Source organism: Corythoichthys intestinalis, chromosome 3 (genome assembly GCF_030265065.1).
Source record: "Corythoichthys intestinalis isolate RoL2023-P3 chromosome 3, ASM3026506v1, whole genome shotgun sequence".
Classification (NCBI taxonomy): domain Eukaryota; kingdom Metazoa; phylum Chordata; class Actinopteri; order Syngnathiformes; family Syngnathidae; genus Corythoichthys; species Corythoichthys intestinalis.
In genome coordinates, this window is record NC_080397.1 from 67,289,564 (window position 1) to 67,315,950 (window position 26,387).

At 37.1% G+C, this 26,387-nt stretch overlaps 2 protein-coding genes across 5 annotated transcripts in view; one reads left to right on the top strand and one right to left on the bottom strand.

Moving 5' to 3' along the window:
* Nucleotides 1-12,871, bottom strand: part of LOC130914014 (DNA polymerase epsilon catalytic subunit A-like) — a 76,994-nt gene extending 64,123 nt beyond the window's left edge. For both annotated transcript variants that reach the window (XM_057833058.1, XM_057833059.1), the window contains exons 1-13: nucleotides 12,626-12,871; nucleotides 12,414-12,549; nucleotides 9,150-9,230; nucleotides 8,991-9,035; nucleotides 8,832-8,924; nucleotides 8,604-8,758; nucleotides 5,665-5,809; nucleotides 5,491-5,571; nucleotides 5,308-5,415; nucleotides 5,122-5,232; nucleotides 4,930-5,015; nucleotides 4,716-4,835; nucleotides 1,313-1,445 (exon numbers count right to left, since the gene is read on the bottom strand). In XM_057833058.1, the coding sequence (XP_057689041.1) occupies nucleotides 1,313-1,445; nucleotides 4,716-4,835; nucleotides 4,930-5,015; nucleotides 5,122-5,232; nucleotides 5,308-5,415; nucleotides 5,491-5,571; nucleotides 5,665-5,809; nucleotides 8,604-8,758; nucleotides 8,832-8,924; nucleotides 8,991-9,035; nucleotides 9,150-9,230; nucleotides 12,414-12,549; nucleotides 12,626-12,690 (1,359 nt within the window). In that variant the 5' untranslated portion in view covers nucleotides 12,691-12,871. The remainder of the gene's footprint in view (nucleotides 1-1,312; nucleotides 1,446-4,715; nucleotides 4,836-4,929; nucleotides 5,016-5,121; nucleotides 5,233-5,307; nucleotides 5,416-5,490; nucleotides 5,572-5,664; nucleotides 5,810-8,603; nucleotides 8,759-8,831; nucleotides 8,925-8,990; nucleotides 9,036-9,149; nucleotides 9,231-12,413; nucleotides 12,550-12,625) is intronic.
* Nucleotides 12,872-16,896: 4,025 nt separating this feature from the next.
* LOC130913089 (acetyl-CoA carboxylase-like) overlaps nucleotides 16,897-26,387 on the top strand; it is a 100,284-nt gene continuing 90,793 nt past the window's right edge. For all 3 annotated transcript variants that reach the window (XM_057831399.1, XM_057831400.1, XM_057831401.1), the window contains exons 1-2: nucleotides 16,897-17,008; nucleotides 21,396-21,888. In XM_057831399.1, coding sequence (XP_057687382.1) covers nucleotides 21,416-21,888 — 473 coding nt within the window. In that variant the 5' untranslated portion in view covers nucleotides 16,897-17,008; nucleotides 21,396-21,415. The remainder of the gene's footprint in view (nucleotides 17,009-21,395; nucleotides 21,889-26,387) is intronic.

The window sequence follows — 26,387 nt, forward strand, 5'->3', positions numbered from 1 at the left end:
ATGCCTAAATCGATATTTTTCCACCCGCTGTCTTCGCCCTCTCTGCTTGACATCTGCTACTCTGATATCTACAACTATCTTTTCCACAGAAACTCGACCTAATCTCACGAAACTTTGAAAAACATTAAGAGCAGCACTCTAAGCAACATTACCCTGTGTGATTTCTAAAATGGCGACAATCACAAAAAAAAAAAAAAAAAAGTTGACTGCGATGGCCGACGCTTCAAGGATAGGTGGATATTGGACTATTTCTTCAATAAAACACGCAACAACTGTGTCTGCCTCATTTGCAAAGAGACAGTTTTCAGCTGTTTTCAAATAGTTCGATGTGACACGATAATATTCCCGAACAAGACACGCTGACATGTACAACATTACAGGGAAGATACGCAGCGAGAAGTTATAGCAACTTGAACCTAGTTTCATTTCAAAGCAGCAGTATTTCACAAGAGCCCGAGTGTCGAAAGAACGCCACAAAGACGAGACTGTTGAAATTATGAATTTAAAAAAATAATAAAGCAAATGTGACACACAGAAGGGCTTGCTAACATTTCTTTAAATATATTGTTCAATGTAAATCAGCCAAGGTAGCCCCCCGCATTTTTACCACACCAAATCTGGCCCCCTTTGAAAAAGGTTTGGACACACCTGTTTAACTGATGATCTGTAGACGAGGCCAGCTTCTTTCACTTGGTACCAGCTAAATATTATTCAAAATGTAATGATGGTGGAAGAAATAAGCATCTTGAATTTGAAACAGTATGTTGTCGGCGATTAGCCTCGCAATGATCTTAATTGTGGTTGTCAGCCCAAAACCCTCTAAATATATATTAAATGCATCTTACCAGATATAAAATGACTACTACATAATCCGTGGTAATCGTTTGGAGCCCAGTTTTCTCGTCGAATTGCAGCAGTCCATCTCGCTCTCCTCTCCGGGTCTCTCGGAATACGGTAGAACTTCAAGTCTCTCCGTCTATCTTCTCTGTTATTGCAACCAACCGCCACACACGCCTTCACCATTTTGATTATTAATGTTAACGAGCAGAGAAACATGCCATAATAGGAGGAATTTATGTAGCGGTAATGCGTCAAATCGACGGGTAGACGGACAATATGGCGCGGAGGCGTGGTTGTGACGTCATGTGAGTAGGGTCTATAACCCGCGGGTACCCTGTATTAGGGTGTATTGTCTCTACATTAGTGGTTGAATTGGTAAAAAAATTTGACAACAATATCGCATATCGGCAATAATTTATGAGAAAATATATCGTCTACTGAAATTTGTTATCGTGACAGGCCTAGTTCATACCTGAGGTTCCTCTGTTGCCATGCGGCACATCTCCTCCGGGTCCAACTCAACAGGGTCATAGCCCAATTTAGCCTTTGCTGCAGCTTTCAGATTATGGCTACCCACTGGCAGGTAGCTGTCTCTCTTGACCCACCTTGTACATACAAATAAAAAAAATAGAAATCAATCAAGCAATACATATTAAGTATTATGCATTGTTACGACAAATTACTCTACTATTATGCAAAACTTCTTAAACATTACACCAAAAAGTACGTCAGATCCAGGGGTGCTGAAAGTCACTTACAGCAGGGGTTGCTGAGTAGTGCTGCAACGATTAATCGATTAACTCGAGTATTCGATTAGAAAAAAAGATTTGAATTAAATTTTGCTGCTTCGAGTATTTGTTTAATTAAATGGGCGTTGTAATGGTTTGTTTTCAAAGTGTTTGCATTTAGTTTTATTGATTTGGATGGATACACTTCCCTCTAGTCTGCCGTATTTCACATAGCTGAATCCAGCTGCTCCTTGTTTAGACCAACATAAGCTAAGTTTTTGTTTGAGCTAATATTTTTCGGTGCATTCGTAATTTAGTTTAAAAGTATATTTAGCCAATTTTTGTGGGAATATGTGTCTGAACCATTTGTTAACAGCATTTTATTTAAAAAAAAAAAAAAAAAAAAAAAAAAAAAAAAACTTTAGTATTTCTAGCATTTAAGCTAGCGGACTTTTGCTATGTTGTTTTTTTGTTGCTTGTACATAGATCCTCATTTATTTATTTATTTATATGCCATTTGGGGGTCAGCTCAGGTATTTTAATTTTTTATTTTCCTTATGCGATTATTCGAACTAACTAGGTCATCGATTAATCGACTACTATAATAATCGATAGCTGCAGCCCTAGTGCTGAGGATCTTTTTTTTTTAGTTTTTCCCATCCAAAAACGCCCGTTTCGTTCCAAATTTGTCATGCTTGTGTATTTTCTCCATGCAAGGCGTGCAGAATGGCAGTACACACGCATGCTGGACAGTAGCAGTGGGAACCTCTTGTTACCTCACGATACGATATGCGATACAAAGCTCACGATAACGATGATCTGACGATACAACGATTATCGATACATTCGTCAGGAAATCATTCTAGGATATTCTACAAACAACTAATAAACAGAAAAACAAGCTTCTGCTGTGAATTGGAATGAGTTTATCACTAGTAGAAGTCCAATCCATTTGAAGTGGGAGGGATGGCAGCGAATGAACGAGTGAGAGCCAATGCCAGGCAATGAGGTTTTTGGGCCATTTAAGGTAATTTACCTGTTGATTTTCAGTTACTTCCTGTTCGTTTTGAGTTACAGAACAGGAAGTGACCTGGGAATCACCCAAATGAATAGGCAGTGACTCAAACTCAACAGGAAATGACCTGAAAATGCCCTAAAATGAACAGCAAGTGACCTGTAAATGCCCTGAAAATCGGACAGAATGACTGAGAATGCTCTGGTTTCGAATGAACAAACATTCCCAGTCTAAACGAAGCGTCGAGCACCATCAATACAGCATTAGAGTTAATTGAGACATTATTCTCCCTTTCTTGGCAAATGTATCACATTTGATACTTAGAATTCCATGATTTTGAGACTAATTCTGAATTTTGAAATATCTTTCCTCAAAAAAAATAATGGATGTGTGTCAACTCATGCATCTGCAGGTTCCATGAGAAAAAAAAAACAGGATTTAGCAAGGGTTACAGATATTAGAGCGCTTATTACACATACAGTACTGTGCAAAAGTTTTAGGCAAGACACCTGCCTAAAACTTTTGCACAGTACTGTATATAAATTGTTTTAATTATTAAATTTATTAGGATCATGGAAGCTTCCACTTGGGGAAAATATATACATACAGTATATCCTGAATATACATAATATAATAAAAATATACAGTACTGTGCAAAAAGTTTTAGGCAGGTGTCCTGCCTAAAACCTTTGCACAGTACTGTATATTTTTATTCTTTTTTACAAATTTGAAAAAAGGTTTCATTAAGACCTTATTTTTCAAATTTTGTGATTCTCTGACACTTGCTTCATATTGCAGGCATTAAAGGGTTAAGGTGGAAGATTTTGGTAGCAGTTTTTTTTTTTTTTTTTTTTAAAAACATGGACACCTTTTTAAAATGATATCTCGATTTTTGGCAGGAGCATATCGATAACCTTTTGGGATACAAAGTATCACCATATACCAATATATCACCATTTCGATATTTTGTCACACCCCTACTGGACAGTTGACGCACTACTACTAAGCTACTACAAAGACAGCGCTCTATTTCACCTACAGTGTGTTTTGGGAGTTTTTGTATTGAAAATAAAAGCGTCCGTGTATTATAACCCCCAACACCAGGGGGAGCTGCAGCACCCTCAGCACCTCACTTCCTGCGCCACTGATCAGATCACTCAATATTCATCTACTTGTCATTACAGTCTTGTGCTTTCAGATATATTTAGGGGTGCACATAAGTGGTCCGCATGCGCGCATGCATACCGGACGTAGACAAACGCGCTGGCCCTCAACGACTTCCATACGCTTTTGCGTACCGATGGCTGACCACCGTATTTGCGGCGGACACGAGAAAATAACTTCTCAAAATGTCAAAGAGGCAGGCCACACTGAGTAATTACTTCTGTGTTCCCCCACCCCCGTCAAAAGACAGACAGACGACAGAGACGTCACCGGAGCTACCGAAAAAAAGGACTTTTGCTGAAAAGTAGGAGGTACCATGGCTAGAAGCAAATGATGCTCGCACAGAAATGCGGTACAAAATGTGCTGTGAGAATCCCAATGTCGCCGATAAGAGCAGCGCATTTTATGTAGGGTCAAATAATTTCAGCCATCCAAACTTTGAAAAGCACGAAAAAAACAGAGTATGTGGCAATTAAGCAAACTATCGATGTCAAACAGAACCCCGCTCGCCCTATGGACAAGTGGCGGAATAAAGGTAATGAACAGCGACATGCACTGACAAACGTGTTTTTGCTCGCATTTTACAAAGCTAAACATGCACGTTCAATAAGGTCTTATGAGGAGGACATCCCACTTTTAAAAAGGGTTGGAGTTAATGTGGGAGCCGCATAATGCCCTTTATTTTGAATTGGTGCTTTTTATTTCTTTACATTTCACTTCAAAGTAATGGCAATTTTGTTGTGCCAGTTAATGTTAATCAAGCATTAATTGTTAATATAATTAATTAAAGTTAATTGGCTCTAAGTAAAGCTTGTCATAAATTTATCGCATCAGGCGGGTCGGCTCTCAAGCTCAATGAGGACCAAGTCACATCTCCAGGTCCTCCTCTGAGAACCTGGGCAAAAAAAATATGTGCACCCCTGGATATATTTTTTCGAAATACAGCATGACATGCATCAATAACAAACCTAAAACTGTCCATGTGAATGGCTTGACTGGACTTGTACTCTCCCTGGCTATCCTTCTGGAAACCAATTTCTCTGTACATGCTCAGTCCATGCACGGAAGCTCGTGTCTCAACAAAGGGCCTAGAGATTTAAAAAAAAAAAAAAAAAATTTAAAGATGTTGACCAAATCTATTGTACATGACGAAAGAAGACACAAATATGCAAAATTGCTCACCAGTCAAAGAAATCCCCATTGTAGGTGACAAAGATGTTGGGCTTTGTCTCTTGAATATGATCAAAGAACCTCTGAATAAGTGCGACCTGTTATATTAAAATAACATGTTATGACACATCTACTAACTACTATAACACAGTCACATTTACATAACCACAGTAAATTTAGTAGGTAATCTGGTATTACATGTACCTCATCATCCTCATTAAAAACGGTGAAAGGACCTTCATATTCCGGTTTAGGTGTGAACTCAAAGTCTTCAATGTTCTCAGAGACAATCTCTCTGTTTGTGATGAGAAACCCCTATCGAGCAAAAGAAAAAAGTTAATAACATAAGCACTACATAAACAAATTAAAATGGAGGGGAACAAAATACACCTGTCCATCTATCATGTATGAGATCATCATAATCTGATCGGTCTCGGCATCTGGGAATTTTAGTGGAAGTTTTGTGGTCTCTATGTCAAAGGCCAAAACGACAGGGTCCTAAAAAGCGAGAAAAGTTATTTTTTATGCAAAAGACAAGAGATTCAACAAAAAAATAAATAAAAAAAGTCATACAGGTCGTTCTACGAGATCGTCCCTACGAACAATCTCTGGTGGGTAAGCACTGCCTCTGTACCGAACATTATACCAGTGAGCCTGAAAAATAATCAAAAGAATATTACAAGGAGAGCAGATACACGATACACTCTTAAGTATACATTTTATCCAAAAGTAATCATTTGTATTCACCACGTGGATCTTGAGGTCAATAGACACGCGAACGTGGTAGGGCACATCATATTCCCTCATGTCCACAATATTGTCTAATTGGTCAGAAATATTCTTGGACATCCCATCTTCTTCTGCTGAAGTCACGTTCCCGCCCGATAGAGCACTGCAAAGCCAGAAACATAAAAATCTAATAGTTGAACAGCATTGTTTTAATTGTCATTACTGTTGATATATCAAAAACTGTGAATAAGGAATTGCACACATGAAAACACAATGAAATACCTTTCAGTTAGTGATGCATGATAATACATTTTTCAACCAATACCAATAACTGATAATTTCCTCCCCCTTCCAGCAGATAACAGATAATGTCAAGCCGATAATTCTATTAAAAGATATATGTAAAATTTTAAAGTACACACAAGAGCAAATGTTACTGTGAAAAAATACAATTTTGTTTTTTTTCCACGTCAAATGTGAACAAGTAGTAGATTCCCAGACATAAACAATGACAGACTGTCTGATATTGTGCAATGGTAAGCTTTTGCCAACAATTACTGACAGAGTAAATACCTAAGTTGCACAAAAATTCCTTTAAAAGAAACCATTCCTAACATATAATGTATAACGTTACTACGCTGCAAGAACACATCTCCATAAAACTACGGTAGTTAAATTCCCTTGTTTTCAGTGTAAATCTGTTGGAAATAAGTGAAATTATTTGCCGGCATTTCAAGTAAATTTCACTCACTTAGATTTCTTGAAATAACAAAATTAGCGAGCTGAAAATAAGCTTGACAGACTTTTTTAAAGCAATAATTACATTTGTTCCAAAAAAAAAAAAAAATCTTTTTTGTCAGAAATGTTCTTTATTTAAGAATAGATATGGTGCAAAACATTATTTGACAGCAAATTTGTCTTGATTCAGGTGAAAAATGACTACTTTTTAGATGTATAAGCTTAGGAATAAATAGTAACATTTACTTCAAGTAAAGGGAATAATCTGACTAGGGCTGCAGCTATCGAATATTTTAGTAACCGACTGAAAATTCAATCGATTAATCGAGTAATCGCATAAAACATTTTTCTTTTTTTTTTTTTTAGGACAAGAGCAATTATAAATATACATGTGAAAAAAAGAAATTTAATCCAATATTGAACCATTTTCAGTCAATCAATGTCTTTATTTTCATGTACATTGTTGAAAACAGCCAACAATTGCATCTCAGATATAACTAGAATTTAAAAAAGACCAATCCACTGCTTTCACTCCAGAAACCTTTAGATCTTATAAAAAAATATATATATACAGTACTGTGCAAAAGTTTTAGGCAGGACACCTGGCTCCTTTGCTGGGCTGCGGGAGGAGGGATGGGGTGTGCTTGACCCCCCCAACCCCCCCCGCCCGCCCTCCCTCCCTGGGCTGGCTGGGTGGGGGCCGTGGCCCTGGGTTGGCGCCCCCGCGGCTTCTCCGCCCGTCTGCGTGCCTGTCGCGCGCCCGGTGGGGCTCGCGTGCTCCTGGATGTGGTAGGGCATGCTCGGGTTGGGGTCGGAGTACGATGCCCTGCTGCTTAATGTGATTCAACACGGCGAACTTCACCCACTGCCTTGACCTGACGGTTGGCAATTGGTTCCAACCGGAGTGTCCGCGACGCGCCGGTACGGGAGTGGTCGGCGAGTGGCCCGACACTAGCCTGCCCAGTAAGCGAGTGGACTACCGGCGAGTCGCCGGTGTCCACGCCGGGAGCCCCATCAATCAGCTTTGAATGAGTGTCGTGTCATTCGCAGGCCATCCACTCGACAGACGGCCTCCGTGCCTGGGGGGTGATATCCAGGTCTGACCAGTGTGCCGCGACAGAGCAACGTACCGTTGCGGGTACTCCAGTGAAATGTCGATGTCACACCCCCGTACCGGTGCCCTATATTCGGCTTGGACTCCAACAGACTCCGATGGCTGGATGGAGCCCTGGTGGCCATTATGCTTGCTTCATACTTTTATGCCATTGGCGTAATCAGCTGCCACTCAAACACACAGAACTTAGCGTTGAAGTTGAATCTTTGTGTCAAAGTGATTCAATCGAAAAAAAAAAAAAAAGTGCCTTCAAAACTGTTTCCACTTCAAAAAAAAAGTGTGTTCAAAACTTTTTCCACTTAAAAAAAAAAAAAACGAGTTTTTGCATTTCAAAAAAAGTGACACTTCAATAAAAAAATATATATTTCAAATAATATATTTTCAATAAAAATATATTTTAGCAAATGATTTTTTTTCTTTGATTAAAACTAGTTTTTTTGATTAAAGCAACTTTTATTTCGATTGAATGATTTAGACACAAATGTCCTACCCCTAATATGGCTCAAACACAAAAAGGATTGCTTCACAAAGAAAACAGTTTGAATGAAAAATAAGTGTTCAAATGCGAATTTCTGAGTCTCAAATATTTTTTCACATTCAAACCTTTTTTTCTACAATTAAATTTTTTAAAATTTTTGATTGACATTATTTTTCTTTTGAAAATATTGGTTTTTGTTTGAAGCAACTTATTTGTTGAATGTATAATAAAGACACAAATGTCGTAGCCAAAATGCGGTCCAAACGTAAAATTACATGATTTCAATCAGAAAAAAAAAAACTTGAATTAAATAAAATTTTTAAAAAATCAAAGAAAAAGTTTTCAAATATATTTTTTTGAGATTCAAATTTATTTTTGCATTCAAACATTTTTTTTGATTGAAGTGACTTTTTCGAAAATATATATTTAATTGAAGCAACTTTTTATTTGACTGAAGCAACTTTTTTTTTGATTGAATAATAAAAGACACAAATCTACCTTCATACTTCTTTACCTAAAAAAAATGTTTTATCTGATTACTCGATTAATCGTTGGAATTATTAGTAGAATGCTCGATGACTAAAATATTCGATAGCTGCAGCCCTAGTTGTAATCAACAAAACATACCTTGATAACATTGACGTGTAGACATCATTTGACTGTTCTTTTTCTCGGTTTTTCCGGACTGCTGGCGAAATCTCTCGCTTGACTTTGATGAGGTCGTCCACTGTGTTGAACGATAGCTTAATGTAGCCTCGCTTCAGTCCAACCAGGTGGTTTGCCTGGGTGACAAAACTCATTTAGTAACTCATTTAGTGCCAAAGACTTGTTTCTATTCATTCTCATATCACTCACCAGATCCAGATCCTCTTTTGAGAGAATTTCAAGTTTGGACACTTTTCCTTGGAACTTTCTTGACAAATAGGAAATAACTTCTCTTTCACAGTTCTGTAATAAAAAGTTTTCTTACGCGTTGTGCTGTGGTATCCAACACATGATATTAAGAGATCTTACCTTTTTTGTGGCGACATAAAAATACGGTTTGAAAGGGAGTGCAACCTACAGATAGAATACACGACATGTAGATTAAATATTGCACATTAGCAGTTATTTTCTGGGCACAGGTAACCAAAATTGTTTGAATATGTACGGATTAAACCTTACATATCTTACCTTAAACCTGCGTCCATCCTCCTGAATAAAATAATAATCCACAACACTGATCAACCTTTTGTCTTCATCTAGGATCTCAGCCTGCAAGTACACAATATATACAGTATTCTGCTATGGCCCAATAGCAAGGGCGTAGGTTTGGTCTCAATATTGGTAGGGACGATATAACAGCACAACCTGCATGTACACTTTTTGCTGGGGACAGGACATTACGAAGAACAAACATTTTGTTTTGAGTTTTAAAGGCTAGTTAACAGATGAATGTGTCAGATTCTTCCAATTACTTTTACTTTCCATTTGTTCTTACTTAGCCCAAAAATCTAAAAGTAGGTCATTTTTCATCAAATCAAGAAAAACTGCTGTCAAATAATGTTTTCATCAATATCTATTTTTGAATGAAAAACATTTCTGACAAAAAAAATTTTTTTTTAAGATTAAATATCTAAGTTTTTTGCTTAAAATAAGTTTCTTATTTTCAGCTAGGTATTTTTCTTATTTCAAGAAATCTGAGTAAAATGTACTTGAAGCACTGGCAGATAATTTCAATTATTTCTAGTAGATTTACACTGAAAACAAGGGAATTTAAGTTTTGTTTTTTTGTTGTTTTAAGGAGAGAGTTTTTGCAGTGCATATGTATAGGTTCAGGTGATACACCTTTCGATTGAAACCTTTCTTTTAAAAAACTACTAAAGAAAGATTTTAAAAACTTCCAGAATAAATGTCTGGATTTTATTAGCAAATTTAAATTGCAATATTTGAACTCAAATATTTGTCCTAACATACTAAGTGAAATTGTTAATCATCTCTTCACTATCCAGGAATGCAAAAAAAAACAACAACAAAAAAACATTTGTTTTAATACCAATCAAAATTGTCTGTCTAAATCAGGGGTGCTCAAAGTTTTTCGCTCCAAGATCTACTTTTAAATGAGACAACCTCCCGCGATCTACCTTAAGAGCAACATATGATGTTATGTTGCTCACAAAACACAAATAACTGTGTACGTTTAAAAAAATATAAATAAAAAAAGGACGGTAAATTATGTTTGCTCACATAACATAATTAACTATGTACATAAAAAAAAAAAAAAAAAAAAAAAAAAATTTTTTTTTTGTTTTTTTTGTTTTTTGATGCTGCGAGCTACCCACACTAGCGTTGCGATCGACTGGTCGATCGCGATCGACGTAATGGCCACCCCTGGTCTAAATAAATTATATATAACAAAAAAAAAAAAAAACGCCTTAGTCAGCGAATAACAAAAGATAAATAAAAATACAGCCTTCCTTCAGGAAAAACACTACTCTTGTCCACAAGCACAGCCAAAGTCATCAGCCAATCAAACGTGCGTTTGCTGAAAAAAACATGGACTGGCTCATTCAGCAAGTGATAAGGGGGGTAAATGTAAGTCTGAAAATAATTCACTTAATAATGGTAGGGTCAATTCTATCGTTATAACATATAGGAAGTAGGGCTGTCAAACGATTAAATTTTTTAATCGCGTTGATTACTGCTTAAAAATTAATTAATCGTAATTAATCGCAATTCAAACCATCTCTAAAATATGCCATATTTTTCTGTAAATTATTGTTGGAATGGAAAGAGAAGACACAAGACGGATATATACATTCAACATACGGTACATAAGTACTGTATTTGTTAATCATAACAATAAATAAACAAGATGGCATTAACATTATTAACATTCTGTTAAAGCGATCCATGGATAGAAAGACTTGTAGTTCTTAAAAGATGAATGTTAGTAAAAGTTATAGAAATTTTATATTAAAACCCCTCTTAGTGTTTTTGTTTTAATGACATTTGTAAAATTTTCAATCTAAAAATAAACTACTAGCTCGCCATTGTTGATGTCAATAATAATTATGGTGCTAAAACCCATAAAATCAGTCGCACCCAAGCACCAGCAGAGGGCGAAAAAACACCAAAACACCAGTGTTGGGAGTAACGCCGTTATAAATAACGCCGTTACGTAACGGCGTTATTTTTTCAGTAACGGGGTAATCTAACTAATTACTTTTTCCGCCGTTACAACGCCGTTACCGTTACTGACGGTCAAAGGGGTGCGTTACTTACTCTGAATAAATTGAAGAAACTACCAGCCGTGTCGAGTCGACTCTCTGCTCTGTTGATTTGTCATCCAAGACTTGGGGTGCGTTCAGGTTCGAGCATAGCGCACGTACTTCTGACTCCAAGCTGTTCGTCTCTGCTCATTCAATTAGACAATGCTTTCTAAAGTTTGGTAACGTTTCTGTGTTTGCTACACCTGATGCTAGCCTCGTTCCCATCTCTCACTGTCAGCCAGCAATAATTCTGCTTCCATTTTGAGGACGGCAAACGCTTTGAAGGTGACGTGAATTGTCGGGAAACCAGCCTACCTGAATGCAGCCCCTCGAGAAATGCGATGGAAGTGATTGTGATTGGCTGAGGGTTAGAGTCATGTGTCGTGGTAAGCCAATCAGAGCCGATGATTTCACAAGCAAACCGGAACAGCGCGTGCCACAAACACACACACACAAAACAGATGCACAGGGTCGGGATGGCAGAAAATTCAGAAGAAAAAATGTCCTTTAAGAGGTGGAGATATAGACACTATTTCAAGTTTGTCGAAATTAAAGGAAAGAACCTGCATGTAATGTGTAATTTATGTCCCGGGGCAAAGCTTTTGTCGACATCTGTGGTAAGCAATTCAAATCTGCTGAAGTACCGAACAAGTTAACTACCTGTCTGTTCTTCTCTATTCCACTGACTCGAATACTGCTCAAAAAATTTCAAATTCTTTGACATACAACAAGTTCTTTTTAAAGTAACGGAAATAGTTACTTTCCCTGGTAACTAGTTACTTTTACAATAGAGTAATTCAGTTACTAACTCAGTTACTTTTTGGAAGAAGTAGTGAGTAACTAATTACTTTTTTAAAGTAACGTGCCCAACACTGCAAAACACACAAGTAACAAGTGGACATTACACTGTGCTGTCGTTTTAATCTGTTTGAGCGTTAAATGCGTCAAATATTTTCATGTAATTAATTACCGCCCGTTAACACGATAATTTTGACAGCCCTAATAGGAAGACAATGTAAATGACCAATATGACTGAACACGTTATATAATTCAAATAAGGTTACTTAAAAGTTGGTGGGGACAATTTGAGCATCCTGAAAAGTTGATAGTGTTTTGTCCCTACCGTCCATATGCAAACCTACGCCCTTGCCCAAAAGACAAACACGGCGATTGAATGTTGACCTACTGGATGCATGTTGATCAACCAGCCTGTTTTCTCCCCGGGTTCCTTCATTCTCTCGAACCCGAATCGATTGTCCATCTCATCCGTGAACTGGCTTCGCTCCAGCCTCTTGAGGGCTGACATCGAGGAACCATCGTCCCTAGTTTGCACAAACGCATCTCCATTATTCACTCATCTAAAGTCGTAAAAGACGGAGCTAGCTAGGGACTACTTACTGGTTCTCCTGCTCGCCACTTTGACCCCGATCCGATTTGTATCTTCCACTATTTTGCAACACCATTTTGTATAGTTGGCTGACAACCGACCAGAAAAAGTGGTTACCTGCTCGGATTTATTGTTATGTCTGGAACAGATTCTTCATCTGGTAATAATTTGGAGTTATTTGTGACTTGCGTCGTTTGTTTCTCTTTCAGTGACAAGCCTTGTCTTTTCTTAGTTTGGCGCGTTCTTCTGGATCCCGCGAGATCCGCTCCTCGAATAGTTGTCACAAAGATCGCTTATTTTAAACACAGTCATTTCTGAAATCGCCCGACTAACCAGATGTAGATATATTTTTTTAAAATTCGTATTATTTTTAAAAAAATAAATTTGTATAGCCATAACATAGTTATGACACTTAAAAGTGTCACAACCACGGAAGAAGGCGCCATCTTATTCATAGTTGATAAAAATTCGGTCTACTGTATAATTCATTTAATCAAAATTAATTAATTTTCCCAATTCCAGAGTTTAAATGTGTTTATATTAGGGCTGTCAAACGATTAAGATTTTTAATCGAGTTAATTACAGCTTTAAAATTAATTAATCGTAATTAATCGCAATTAATCGCAATTCAAACCATCTATAAAATATGCCATATTTTTCTGTAAATTATTGTTGGAATGGAAAGATAAGACACAAGACGGATTTATGCATTCAACATACGGTACATAAGGACTGTATTTGTTTATTATAACAATAAATCAACAAGATGGCATTAACATTATTAACATTCTGTTAAAGCGATCCATGGATAGAAAGACTTGTAGTTCTTAAAAGAAAAATGTTAGTACAAGTTATAGAAATTTTATATTAAAACCCCTCTTAATGTTTTCGTTTTAATACAATTTGTAACATTTTCAGTCAAAAAATAAACTAGTAGCCCGCCATTGTTGATGTCAATAATTACTTACACAATGCTCATGGGTGCTGAAGCCCATAAAATCAGTCGCACCCAAGTGCCAGCAGAGGGCGGCAAAACTCCATAAAACACAATTAACAAGCAGTTCACTGTACTGTCATTTAAATCTGTCTGAGTGGGGGAGTGCGTTAATTGCGTCAAATATTTTAACGTGATTAATTTAAAAAATTAATTAACGCCCGTTAACGCGATAATTTTGACAGCCCTAGTTTATATTATTACTATTTAGAATAAATAAATTAGAGAAAAGATTTTAAAAAATTAAAAAATGGTGTCATTATTTTGATTTTTTTTTACATTGTATCAATTATTATATTGTTGAAACCAAATTAAATTAATGAAGATTTTTTTTTAAATTAATTACTTACTACACAAATGTACAAAACAATTTTTCTTACAAGCTAGCAAAAGAGGAGAAAGTGGAAGTATAAATGAAATGTACGCTTGTGATCAGCACTGTCTTATTTCAAGCTAAAAAATACAAAATAAAAAAAATAAGAGAAAAAACAACAAATTGGTGGATGATGAGAGGGGAAAAAAGAAAGGTCTACACGTTTGCACACCTGACATTATATAAATGAAGTGTCAACATTTTTTTGTAAAAAAAAAAAAAAAAAAAAAAAAAAAAAAAGTTGTGTATATATATATATATATATATATAAACATTCAGGTCACTTGAAGTTCCGCTCTGAGACCCCCAATTTGGCCAAATTTCAAAATTGTCCAATATGCATGATATGATACGTCATTGGAAAGCTTAAAACCTCAATTTTCTGGGGGGAGAAAATTTTTGAACAGGAGGGCATTTAGGGAAAAAAAAATAACAGCAAAACCCTAACTAACGGTGAGAGCACGCGACAGCATAATTAAAGACGCCATGATTTTAATGAGATATTATCGCGTACTTGCCTCTTTTCGATCAAAAAACTCCATGAAGCATGTGGCACCGAGTGTCAAGACAGCGCTCTGAATGGCCACAGACGGATTTTTGGGGATATTATGGGTTTAACATGGTTTTATAACAAGGGTCACGACGCAGAACCCGCAGACATCAAGGAGTGGTCGAGATGTTCTTTTTAATATATGTCCCCTTTCAAACATTTTTTTTTTCAATGTTTCTTTGTTTGGATCAATTATTTATCATCTAAAATATTGGGGGAAATGCGACAGTAGAGAAAAAATACAATTAAGGGATAGTTATGAGGTAGATATCCGTGATTTTTTTACAGACGCTAATTAAATAACTAAATATTAGACATCAATTAATGATTCTAAGCTAAAAATGACAGACATTTTGAATAATCAATATGATTACTTACCTTCTTTTTATGGCTAGATTGAAACAAAAGTGGTTGCGCGAAGTCTGTAAACGGGGGTTTCCAGGGTAACAAACAAATTAGAAATAGTTCGGGGACTTAAGGCGCCATGAATTTGCAATGGCAGCATATAGACATATTGTTCTATCAAACACAACAGTTCTTTTGGCTTAAAATACAGCAGTTTATGTCTGTATATATACAGTGGGGCAAATAAGAATTTAGTCAAACACCAATTGTACAAGTTCTCCTACTTGAAAAGATTAGAGAGGCCTGTAATTGTCAACATGGGTAAATCTCAACCATGAGAGACAGAATGTGGGGAAAAAAAAACGAAAATCACATTGTTTGATCTTTAAAGAATTTATTTCCAAATTAGAGTGGAAAATAAGTATTTGGTCACCTACAAACAACCAAGATTTCTGGCTGTCAAAGAGGTCTAACTTCTTCTAACGAGGTCTAATGAGGCTCCACTCGTTACCTGTATTAATGGCACCTGTTTTACCTCATTATTGGTATAAAAGACACCTGTCCACAACCTCAGTCAGTCACACTCCAAACTCCACTATGGCCAAGACCAAAGAGCTGTCGAAGGACACCAGATGCAAATTTGTAAGCCTGCACCAGGCTGGGAAGACTGGATCTGCAATAGGTAAAACGCTTGTTGTAAAGAAATCAACTGTGGGAGCAATTATTAGAAAATGGAAGACATACAAGAACAATGATAATCTCCCTCGATCTGGGGCTCCATGCAAGATCTCACCCCGTGGCGTCAAAATAACAACAAGAACGGTGAGCAAAAAATCCCAGAACCACACGGGGGAATGCCCTACAGAGAGCTGGGACCACAGTAACAAAGGCTACTATCAGTAACACAATGCGTGGCCAGGGACTCTAATCCTGCACTGCCAGACGTGTCCCCCTGCTGAAGAATGTACACATCCAGGCCCGTCCGCGGTTCGCTAGAGAGCATTTGGATGATCCAGAAGAGGACTGGGAGAATGTGTTATGGTCAGATGAAACCAAAATAGAACTTTTTGGTAGAAATACAGGTTCTGGTGTTTGGAGGAGAAAGAATACTGAATTGCATCCGAAGAACACCATACCCACTGTGAAGCATGTGGGTGGAAACATCATGCTTTGGGGCTGTTTTTCTGCAAAGGGACAAGGACGACTGATCTGTGTAAAGGAAAGAATGAATGGGGCCATGTATCGAGAGATTTTGAGAGAAAATCTCCTTCCATCAGCAAGGACATTGAAAATGAGACGGTGCTGGGTCTTTCAGCATGACAATGATCCCAAACACACACCCAGGGCAACAAAGGAGTGGCTTCATAAGAAGCATTTCAAGCTCCTGGAGTGGCCTAGCCAGTCTCCAGATCTCATCTCCATAGAAAATCTGTGGAGGGAGTTGAAAGTCCGTGTTGCCCAACGACAGCCCCAAACCATCACTGCTCTAGAGAAGATCTGCATGGACGAATGGGCCAAAATACCAGCAACAATGTGTGAAAAGCTTGTTAAGAGTTACAGAAAACGTTTGGCTTCCGTTATTGCCAACAAAGGGTACATAACAAAGTATTGAGATGAACTTTTGGTATTGACCAAATACTTATTTTCCACAATGATTTGCAAATAAATTCTTTAAAAATCAAACAATGTGATTTTCTGTTTTTTTCCCCCACATTCTGTCTCTCATGGTTGAGGTTTACCCATGTTGACAATTACAGGCCTGGTTAATATTTTTCAAGTGGGAGAACTTGCACAATTAGTGGTTGACTAAATACTTATTTGCCGCACTGTATGTATATATAAGAAAACAATGATTTGTACATGAATACATGAATATATCTCAAGATTTTTAAATAAAATACTGCAGTTATTTATTTTTTAATTGAAAAAAAATTGAAGCGCGAAGTAGCGAGGGATCACTGTACTGTATTATTCTGTATTCCATATTCCACGTGAGAATCTTTACTCTCATTGATCGAGGCAATCTTTGAGGGAACTTCCGCTTGTGTGGGAGGAGCTTAACCACCACGCACATGTTTACTAGGGTAGGGGGAGGGGTGCTAACCTTAGGAGTGAATGGTTGGCACTTGAAGGTAGGTACAACTGACAGAAGGTTACATTTAACAAGAAGCGACTCAACAAATAGCACAATTACTTGTCCTCTGACACGTTCGTCCACGGTTTCGTTGACGATTGCAAAGTTTTGTTGACTATTAGCTTGCTAGCGTCAATAACTCATCGTTATCGCTCACTCGTGAATATTCAATATACTTGCAATTAATTGAATCGTGTAAAATAGAAGATCCGTGTTAGTGTGTAAGGCAAATTCTCAAAATAATGAAAAAATAGATAAATAAACAAATGCAACTTTTTCCCCTTCCTTTCTCATGTCATTGAAGATTAAAGCATAACGTGTATGTACAGCGATTAAGCCTGTTAAAGGAGCGTTAAATATACTTTGTTTGATGTTGACAGGGCAAATTAACTTTGTATTGCTGTGGACTATCAGATGAAGGACACCAAATAAAGCCCAGAAAACTCTTTAAAACGGAAAATACCAAAACTTTAAACGACAGATTGCTATCTTTATTCAATTTTCGTGCTCTTTCGGTGTTTGGGTGCCTGCTGTTGATAATTGCAGCTCATCTATTGTCAGCTCTAAGGACCTCGGTACAGTACTGACCTTGGCACCATTGGAAGCCAAGTAGCCACTCTTAGATCTGATGTCAGCTGTTGCAGGGCTGTTGTTTTGTTTACCAGACCCTGCTTGGAAAATGTTGCATGCACTCTTACTCAGGGACGGTATGAACGTTATTTGTGCAGGAAGCTACAACGTGCTGTTTTTCATTGGTGGATGAAGTAATCACTTTTTTTTTTTTTTTTTCAACTTCAGTAAAAGTGCAGATACAGGTGCAAAAAATTAATTAAGTACAAGTATCTAAGGAAAATATCCTCAAATAAAAGTACAAAAATACTTGCTTTAAAATGTACTTTACATGTAAAAAGTAAAAGTATCTTCTCCCGATGCAAAAATGTAATATTTATATCAGACATGTCCAAAGTCCGGCCCGGGGGCCAAATGCGGCCCGTGGTCAAATTTCATCTGGCCCCCAGCCTCTGTCATAAAATCAATAACGTCTAGCCCGCACACAGACTTAATAAATTGGTCAGCAGTCCTGCTACCAGCACATGAAGTAGCTTACACACTAAATGCTGCTCCTCATTTACCCACTGAAAGGCAGCAGCACTCTAAGCAACAGTACCCCGTGTGACCCGTTACTCCCAATTTTCTAAAATGGCGACAATTAACAATAAAAAAGTTGACTTCGACGGCCGACGCTTAAAGGATAGGTAGAAATTAAACGATTACTTCAGTAAAATACGCAACAAATGTGTCTGCCTCATTTGCAAAGAGACAGTCGCTGTTTTTAAAGAGTTCAATGTGAGGCGATATTACCAAACAAGACACGAAGACAAGATTACAGGGGAAGGTACGTAGCGAGAAATTGAAGCTAGTTTAATTTTACAGCAGCAGTATTTCACAAGAGCCCGACAGTCGAAAGAGAACGCCACAAAGGCTAGTTGCAAGATTGTTGAAATTATTAATAATAAAAAAAATACCGTATTGGCCCGAATATAAGACAGTGTTTTTTTGCATTGAAATAAGACTGAAAAAGAGGGGGTCATCTTATATTCGCCGTCTAGACATTATACCCATTCACGACCCCAGATGGCGCCAGATATCATTGAAGCGATGTTCGGTCATGATAGGTCTCAGCTACTCTCAAGTTTAACCAGTTAGCATTAGTTTATTGCAATGTTTTTCCTGATTCAGATTTGTTTCAAGACTACAGTTACAGTTAGACTTCACTTTGATGGTTAATGCAGTTATTGCTATTTTGTTGTTTTATCACAATAGATTGGTTTATTTACATTTCAAAAACCAGAAGCCATTCATTTACGAATGTGATTGCACTTAAGTTTACATGGTAATGGTAATGGTGTTATACATATTTAAATGTTCAGATATTAAGATTTGAATGAAGCAAAAAAAACCTGCTTTTTCTCTCAAATATATTGTTATAATCATTTGTTTTAGATGTATTGTAATTATTTTTTGTTTAAGAATTAATTTGGTGTTCAAAAAGTCTTTTTTCAAACTTGAGTCTTGTTAAAGAGGGGGTCGTCTTATAATCACGTAATAAAGCAAATGTGACACACAGAATGGCTTGCTAAAATTTGCTAAAATATATTGTTCTACGTAAAGGACGTCAGCCAAGGTCGGCCCCTCACATTTTTACCACAGCAAATCTGGCCCCCTTTGCAAAAAGTTTGGACACCCCTGGCCTAGAATCATTAATTGATGTCTAATATTTAGTTTAAAAAAAAAATACTTTAAAAAAATTATTCACTCGCATATTTTTAACTTTTAAACAAATCACGTCACAATGAAAAATTGTGTGTGATTGCAAATAAGTACTATACATTTTTGTTGTTGTAAGATTAGAAATGGACATAATAATTCATTATTTAAAAAAAAACTACTACTACTAGTTAATAGATCATTACTAAACTGTTGATAAATGATTTATTGTTGATTTTTGAAGTATTTGTTAACAGTTTGTTTGTTAAGCATTTACAGGGTGTTCCAATATGGTTGACATCATTCTAAATGCCCATGCTACTTGATGGATCTTAATAAACTATATAAACTCTAGGGTTGTTCCGATCATGTTTTTTTTGCTCCCGATCGTTTTAGTTTGAGTATCTGCCGATCCCGATATTTCCCGATCCGATTGCTTTTTTTTTTTTGCTCCCGATTCAATTCCAATCATTCCCGATAATTTTTCCCGATCATATACATTTTGGCAATGCATTAAGAAAAAAAATGAATAAAACTCGGACGAATATATACATTCAACATACAGTAAATAAGTACTGTATTTGTTTATTATGACAATAAATCCTCAAGATGGCATTTACGTTATTAACATTCTTTCTGTGAGAGGGATCCACGGATAGAAAGACTTGTAGTTCTTAAAGGACAAATGTGACTTTGTATATTGTGACTAAAGATTGCCATCTAGTGGATTTTTATGAGCTTTCAGTAAATGATACTGCAGCCATTTAACTTCTGCCCAAATGCATGATGGGAAGTGCAACCATGACTGTGCGTAATGGTACCAATTGATATATCTTCTCAGCGTTGGGAAATAAAATAGGGTGTCAAGAAAAAGATCAACAACTACCATTGCTTCCCATGAAATTTCTAATCTTTGAGAGAGGGATTGCAAGGCTTTAGCTAATTAAAAAAGGCTTCAAAGGTTGCCAAAATTCTCTCTACTCATTTTAGGTTGTCTTTTAGCTCTATATATACGTAATACGGTGCCCTCATAGATTGAACGCGACAATGCGTGAGTGGGTAGTGCAGTGCATGCGTTAATTGTGTTAAATATTTAAATGTTATTACCGTCATTAACGCGATAAATTTGACAGCCCTACTTTAAGCCAAAACTAAAGACTCTGGATGAGTGTTAGACATTTTGTCTGTAAAGTTAAATACAATTAGAAAACGATTTAATTAAAAATATATATTTATATTAAAAAAGGCATGTCTGATATTTTTTTGCCGATTCCGATAATGATGTGATCGAACCCGATCGATCGGGATGCCAATTCTGGGATCGATCAGGACATCTTTAATACACTCTATGTTGAAGGTCATAAGTTTTATTGGTTAAATATACAAAGAAAAGTACAAATATTTGTTTGTTTGTTTTTTTTAACACCAAATGAATTTTTATACAGAAAATAATTACAGTACATCCGAAACAAATGATTATAACAATATATTTGAGAGAAAAACCATGTTATTTTGCCTCATTCAAATCATAACACATGAACATTTAAATATGTAAACTAAAGTGGAATCACATTTGTAAATGAATGGCTTCTGGTTTTTGAAATGTAAATAAACTAATCTATTGTGATAAAACAACAAAATTCCAATAACTGCATTAACCATCAAAGTGAAGTCTAAATGTCACTGTAGTCTTGAAACGAATCTGAATAAGGGAAAAACATTGCAATAAAATAATGCAAACTGGTTAAACTTGAGAGTAGCTGAGATCGGTCATGGCAGAACATCGCTTCAATGATATCTGGTGCTATCTAGCGTCGTAAATGGGTATAATGTCTAGACCGCTGAGATCTGTCATGACAGAACATCGCTTCAATAATGTCTGGCGCCATCTAGCGTCGGGAATGGGTATAATGTCTAGACCGCGAATATAAGACGACCCCCTCTTTTTCAGTCTTGTTTCAAAGCAAAAATAAACGTCTTATCTTCAGGCCAATAAGTGTAAATTAAAATGTATTTATTTATTATAGCATAAATGTGTTAATAGTAGCTAAAAGCCCATTTTGAATTTTAAAAATGTTAAAAATGTATTGAATTTTCCCACTTTTTTTTTTCAACAGTGCCAGGAGAATGTCTGCTAATGCTCTGGTTTGCATTGTTTGGATTCATCCTATGGATTTTTTTTCAACTGCGAAAGATTAATAACAGCCGAATTGAGATGCCCGAGAAAGGAAAGGAATCACCAGTGGGTGACAGCCCGTCTGCACTTCAAGAGGATGTGCCTGCTGCCCACTCCTCTCATCCAGGCCAACAGTGTATATCAACGCAGCCTGAGGAGCACAGACTCCAAGCTGAGGGACTTGATGTGAAAGAGCAACAACAGCCCCTCACTGCACAAGAACCTTCAACAACCAATGTGCCAATGCTCCGATCCGGGCTCAGGGCGAGGGAGCGTCTCAAGTTTATTCTGGGAGCCTCGGAGGACAATTCTTCAGACGAGGAGCCTTTAGCTGCTAAACCGCCAAGTGGTCCTCCACAGCCGTCAACCTCTGCTGCCAAGTCTTCTCGTCATCAGACGTCCACTGAAGTGCCACAGCTCAACTCGGGCATGAAGTAAGATTGCGCTATTGAATGTGGTGACATAAAGTACTGTATATGCATCATGTTCGTGAATGACACCCTGACAGATGCTCATTGAAACATCAATCACAGTTGTTTTTCCTGTTTATGTGTTAGGCAGTGTTAGGTGCACAAGGTGCCCTGTCCTATATTATGCTACATCATGTGACTGAAACAAGCTGACCTATGCTATTGTTGTATCATTCACACCCTCTTTGCTCTATTATTGGATCAAGAGTGACGTTGAAATTTGGGCTGTGACTCCAGGTCAATAGCGGGGCTAACCACCTCCCTTCTAAAGTGATTTAAAAAAAAAAAAAAAAAAAAAATTAGCGCTGCAGCCATAGGCGGAGTTTGACTTTTGGGCCGGGGGGGAGCACAACATGTTGATGACCCCAAAACGCAGTGTCAGAAATAAAATTTATCATCATTCTTGAGGGGAATTCTAAATCAGGCTGTTTAGGACAGCTAAACTTTTCGCCAAGATCGTCATCCATTGAATATGGTATGCCCGTCGGTGTCATAATTTGTCTCTGTAATTTGTATCATAAGTTCTCTTCAACTGTGAGGGACGGAATCTTAATACAAAAATCCAGAAAATCACATTGTATAATTTTTAAATAATAAATTTGTATTTAACTGCATGAAATACTGTAATTTTCGGACTATAAGCCGCTACTTTTTTCCTTCATTTTGATACCTGTGGCTTATTTGTTGATTTTTTTTTAGGTAACACTTTATTTGACAGCGGTGTCATAAGACTGTAATTAGATCATCAAAATTATGACATGACACTATCATGGATATTACTGAATGCGTATGTCATTAAGTGTCATTTGGTGTCATGAAAATTCTGGTCTGGTCAAAGGCAAATCTATGCTTAATCAACCACTAGTATTTTTGACCTACAGGTGTTCATAAACTCGGTGTGAATATACATTGAAAAATTATATATATATTATCGGTTATCGTATCGCTATCGGGCTTGAGGAGCAGGAAGTTATCAATATCGGTATCGGTTTCAAAAATCGGATATCGTGCACCCTTAGCAGAAACAATAGTTCGGCAAATGTACATTAAAAAAAAGGACAAAATATACTAGTGCTTCGAGTATTCGTTTAATTAAAGTGCCGTCGTGATGGTATATTTTGAAAGTGATGGCATCTAGTTTTATTGATTAGGGTGGATACACTACCCTCTGGTCTGCCTCTTTTCACATGGCTGAATCCAACTGCTCCCTGTTAAGACCAACCTAAGCTAAGTTTTTGTTTGAGCTAATGTTTTTTAATGCATTCAGAATTGAGTTTATAGGTATATTTAGTCGTTTTTTTGTGGGAATATGTGTCTGAACCATTTGTTAAGAGCATTGTAAAACAAACTTTTGAATTTTATAGCACTTAAGCTAGTGGACTTTTTCTATGTAAGTTAGCCAATTGTTTTTTTGTTGTACATAGATCCTCATTTAGGAAAAAAAAAATTATACCGTTTGAGGCTCAGCTCAGGTATTTTAATTTTTCATGTTCCTTATCCGATTACTCGATTATTCGAACTAACTAGTCCATCGATTAATCGACTACTAAAATATTCGATAGCTGCAGCCCTAAAATATACCTTACAGTTGAATATCAACGCATTGACACGGATGGATGCCCATCAGCGTCAATAGCAGCAGTAAACTGCAAGTAAAAGACTGGTTTTCTTCCATCTGAAGGCAGTCCCTAACAATATATATTTTTTTAAGTGTTTATATTTCTTGTAGATGACTTGTATGACAGTTATATAAAAAATATTGCTTAAACAATTTTGACAAAGTTTTTATGATGATTTTTAGAGATGTCCTGATCGATTGGCGTCCTGATCGATTGGCGTCCGATCACGTCATTTTCAAAGTATCGGAATAGGCAAAAAAATATCAGACATGCCTTTTTAAATATATATATATATATATATATATATATATATATATATATATATTTTTTTTTTTAATTAAATCGTTTTCTAATTGTATTTAACGTTACAGACAAACTGTCTTACACTCATCCAGAGTCTTTAGTTTTGGCTTAAAGTGGGGCCGTCAAATTTATCGCGTCAACGGCGGTAATAACATTAAAATATTTAACGCAGTTAATGTATGCGCTGCACTACCCACTCACGCGTTGTCGCGTTCAATCTATAATGGCACCGTTTTACGTATACATAGAACTAAAAGGCAATGTAAAATGAGTAGAGAGAATTTTGGCAGCCTTTGAAGCCTTTTTTTAATTGGCTAAACAATCCCTCTCTCATCGATCAGAGATATTGTGGGAAGCAATGTGGGGAAGAAAGGTAGCAGTGGATCTTTTTCTTAACACCCTATTTAATTTCCCAACGCTGAAAAGATATATCAATTGGTACCATTACGCACAGTCATGGTTGCACTTCCCATCATGCGTTTGGGCAGAAGTTAAATGGCTGAATTATCATTTACTGCAAGCTCATAAAAATCCACTAGATGGCAGTATTTAGTCACAATATACAAAGTCACATTTGTCCTTTAAGATTTACAAGTCTTTCTATCCGTGGATCCCTCTCACAGAAAAAATGTTAATAATGTAAATGCCATCTTGAGGATTTATTGTCATAATAAACAAATACAGTACTTACAGTGGGGAGAACAAGTATTTGATATACTGCCGATTTTGCTGGTTTTCCCACTAGCAAAGCATGTAGGGGTCTGTAATTTGTATCATAAGTTCTCTTCAACTGTGAGGGACGGAATCTAATACAAAAAACCAGAAAATCACGTTGTATGATTTTTAAATAATAAATTTGCATTTAATTGCATGAAATAAGTATTTGATACAGAACAAAAATCGAACTTAATATTTGGTACAGAAACCTTTGTTTGCTATTACAGATACCAAATGTTTCCTGTAGTCCTTGACAAGGTTTGCACACACTGCAGCAGGGATTTTGGCCCACTCCTCCATGCAGATCTTCTCCAGAGCCTTCAGGTTTTGGGGCTGCTGCCGGGCAACACGGACTTTCAGCTCCCTCCATAGATTTTCTATGAGGTTCAGATCTGGTGACTGGCTAGGCCACTCCAGGACCTTAAGATGCTTCTTACGGAGCCACTCTTTAGTTGCCTTGGCTGTGTGCTTTGGGTCGTTGTCATGCTGGAAGACCCATCTTCAGGGCTCTCACTGAAGGAAGGAGGTTGTCATCCAAGATCTGGCGATACATAGCCCCATCCATCCTCCCCTCAATACGGTGCAGTCGTCCTGTACCTTTGGCAGAGAAGCAGCCCCAAAAAATGTTTCCTCCTCCATGTTTCACGGTTGGGATGGTGCTCTTAGGGTTGTACTCCTCCTTCTTTTTCCTCCAAACACGACGAGCCGAGTTTAGACCAAAAAGTTCAATTTGGCTCTCATCCGACCACATGACCTTCTCCCATTGCTCCTCTGGATCATCCAGATGGTCAGTGGCAAACTTCAGACGTGTCTGGACATGCACTGGCTTCAGCAGCGGGACCTTGCGTGCGCTGTAGCATTTTAATCCATGACGGCGTAATGTGTTTCCGATGGTTTTTTTTGAGACTGTGGTTCCAGCTCACTTCAGGTCATTGACCAGGTCCTGCCGTGTAGTTCTGGGCTGATCCCTCACCTTCCTCATGATCAGTGATGCCCCATGAGGTGAGATTTTGCATGGAGCCCCAGAATGAGGCAGATTGACCGTCAACTTGAACTTCTTCCATTTTCTAATAATCGCTCCAACAGTTGTTACCTTCTCACCAAGCTGCTTGCTTATTTTCCTGTAGCCCATCCCAGTCTTGTGCAGGTCTATTATTTTATCCCTGATGTCCTTACACAGCTCTTTGGTCTTGGCCATTGTGGAGAGGTTGGAGTTTGTTTGTTTGTTTGAGCATGTGAACAGGTGTCTTTTATACAGGTAACAAGCTCAAACAGGTGCAGTTACTTCCGGTAATGAGTGGAGAACAGGAGGGGTTCTTAAAAAAGAAATGAGAGCCGAAATATTTACTAGTTGGTAATGTATCAAATACTTATTTCATGCAGTTAAATACAAATTTATTATTTAAAAATTATACAATGTGATTTTCTGGATTTTTGTATTAGATTCCGTCCCTCACAGTTGAAGAGAATTTATGATACAAATTACAGACCTCTACATGGCTTGCAAGTGGGAAAACCAGTAAAATCGGCAGTGTATCAAATACTTGTTCTCCTCACTGTATGTACTGTATGTTGAATGTATATATTCGTCAGAGTTTTATTCATTTTTTTTCTTAATGCATTGCCAAAATGTATATGATTGGGAAAAATTATCGGGAATGATTGGAATTGAATCGGGAGCAAAAAAAAGCAATCATCGGCAGATACTCATACTAAAACGATCAGGATCGGATCGGGAGCAAAAAAACATGATCGGAACAACCCTAATGATTTTTTTTTACATTTTTTAAAATTGTTTAAAATCCACTTTTCTGGAACAATTTG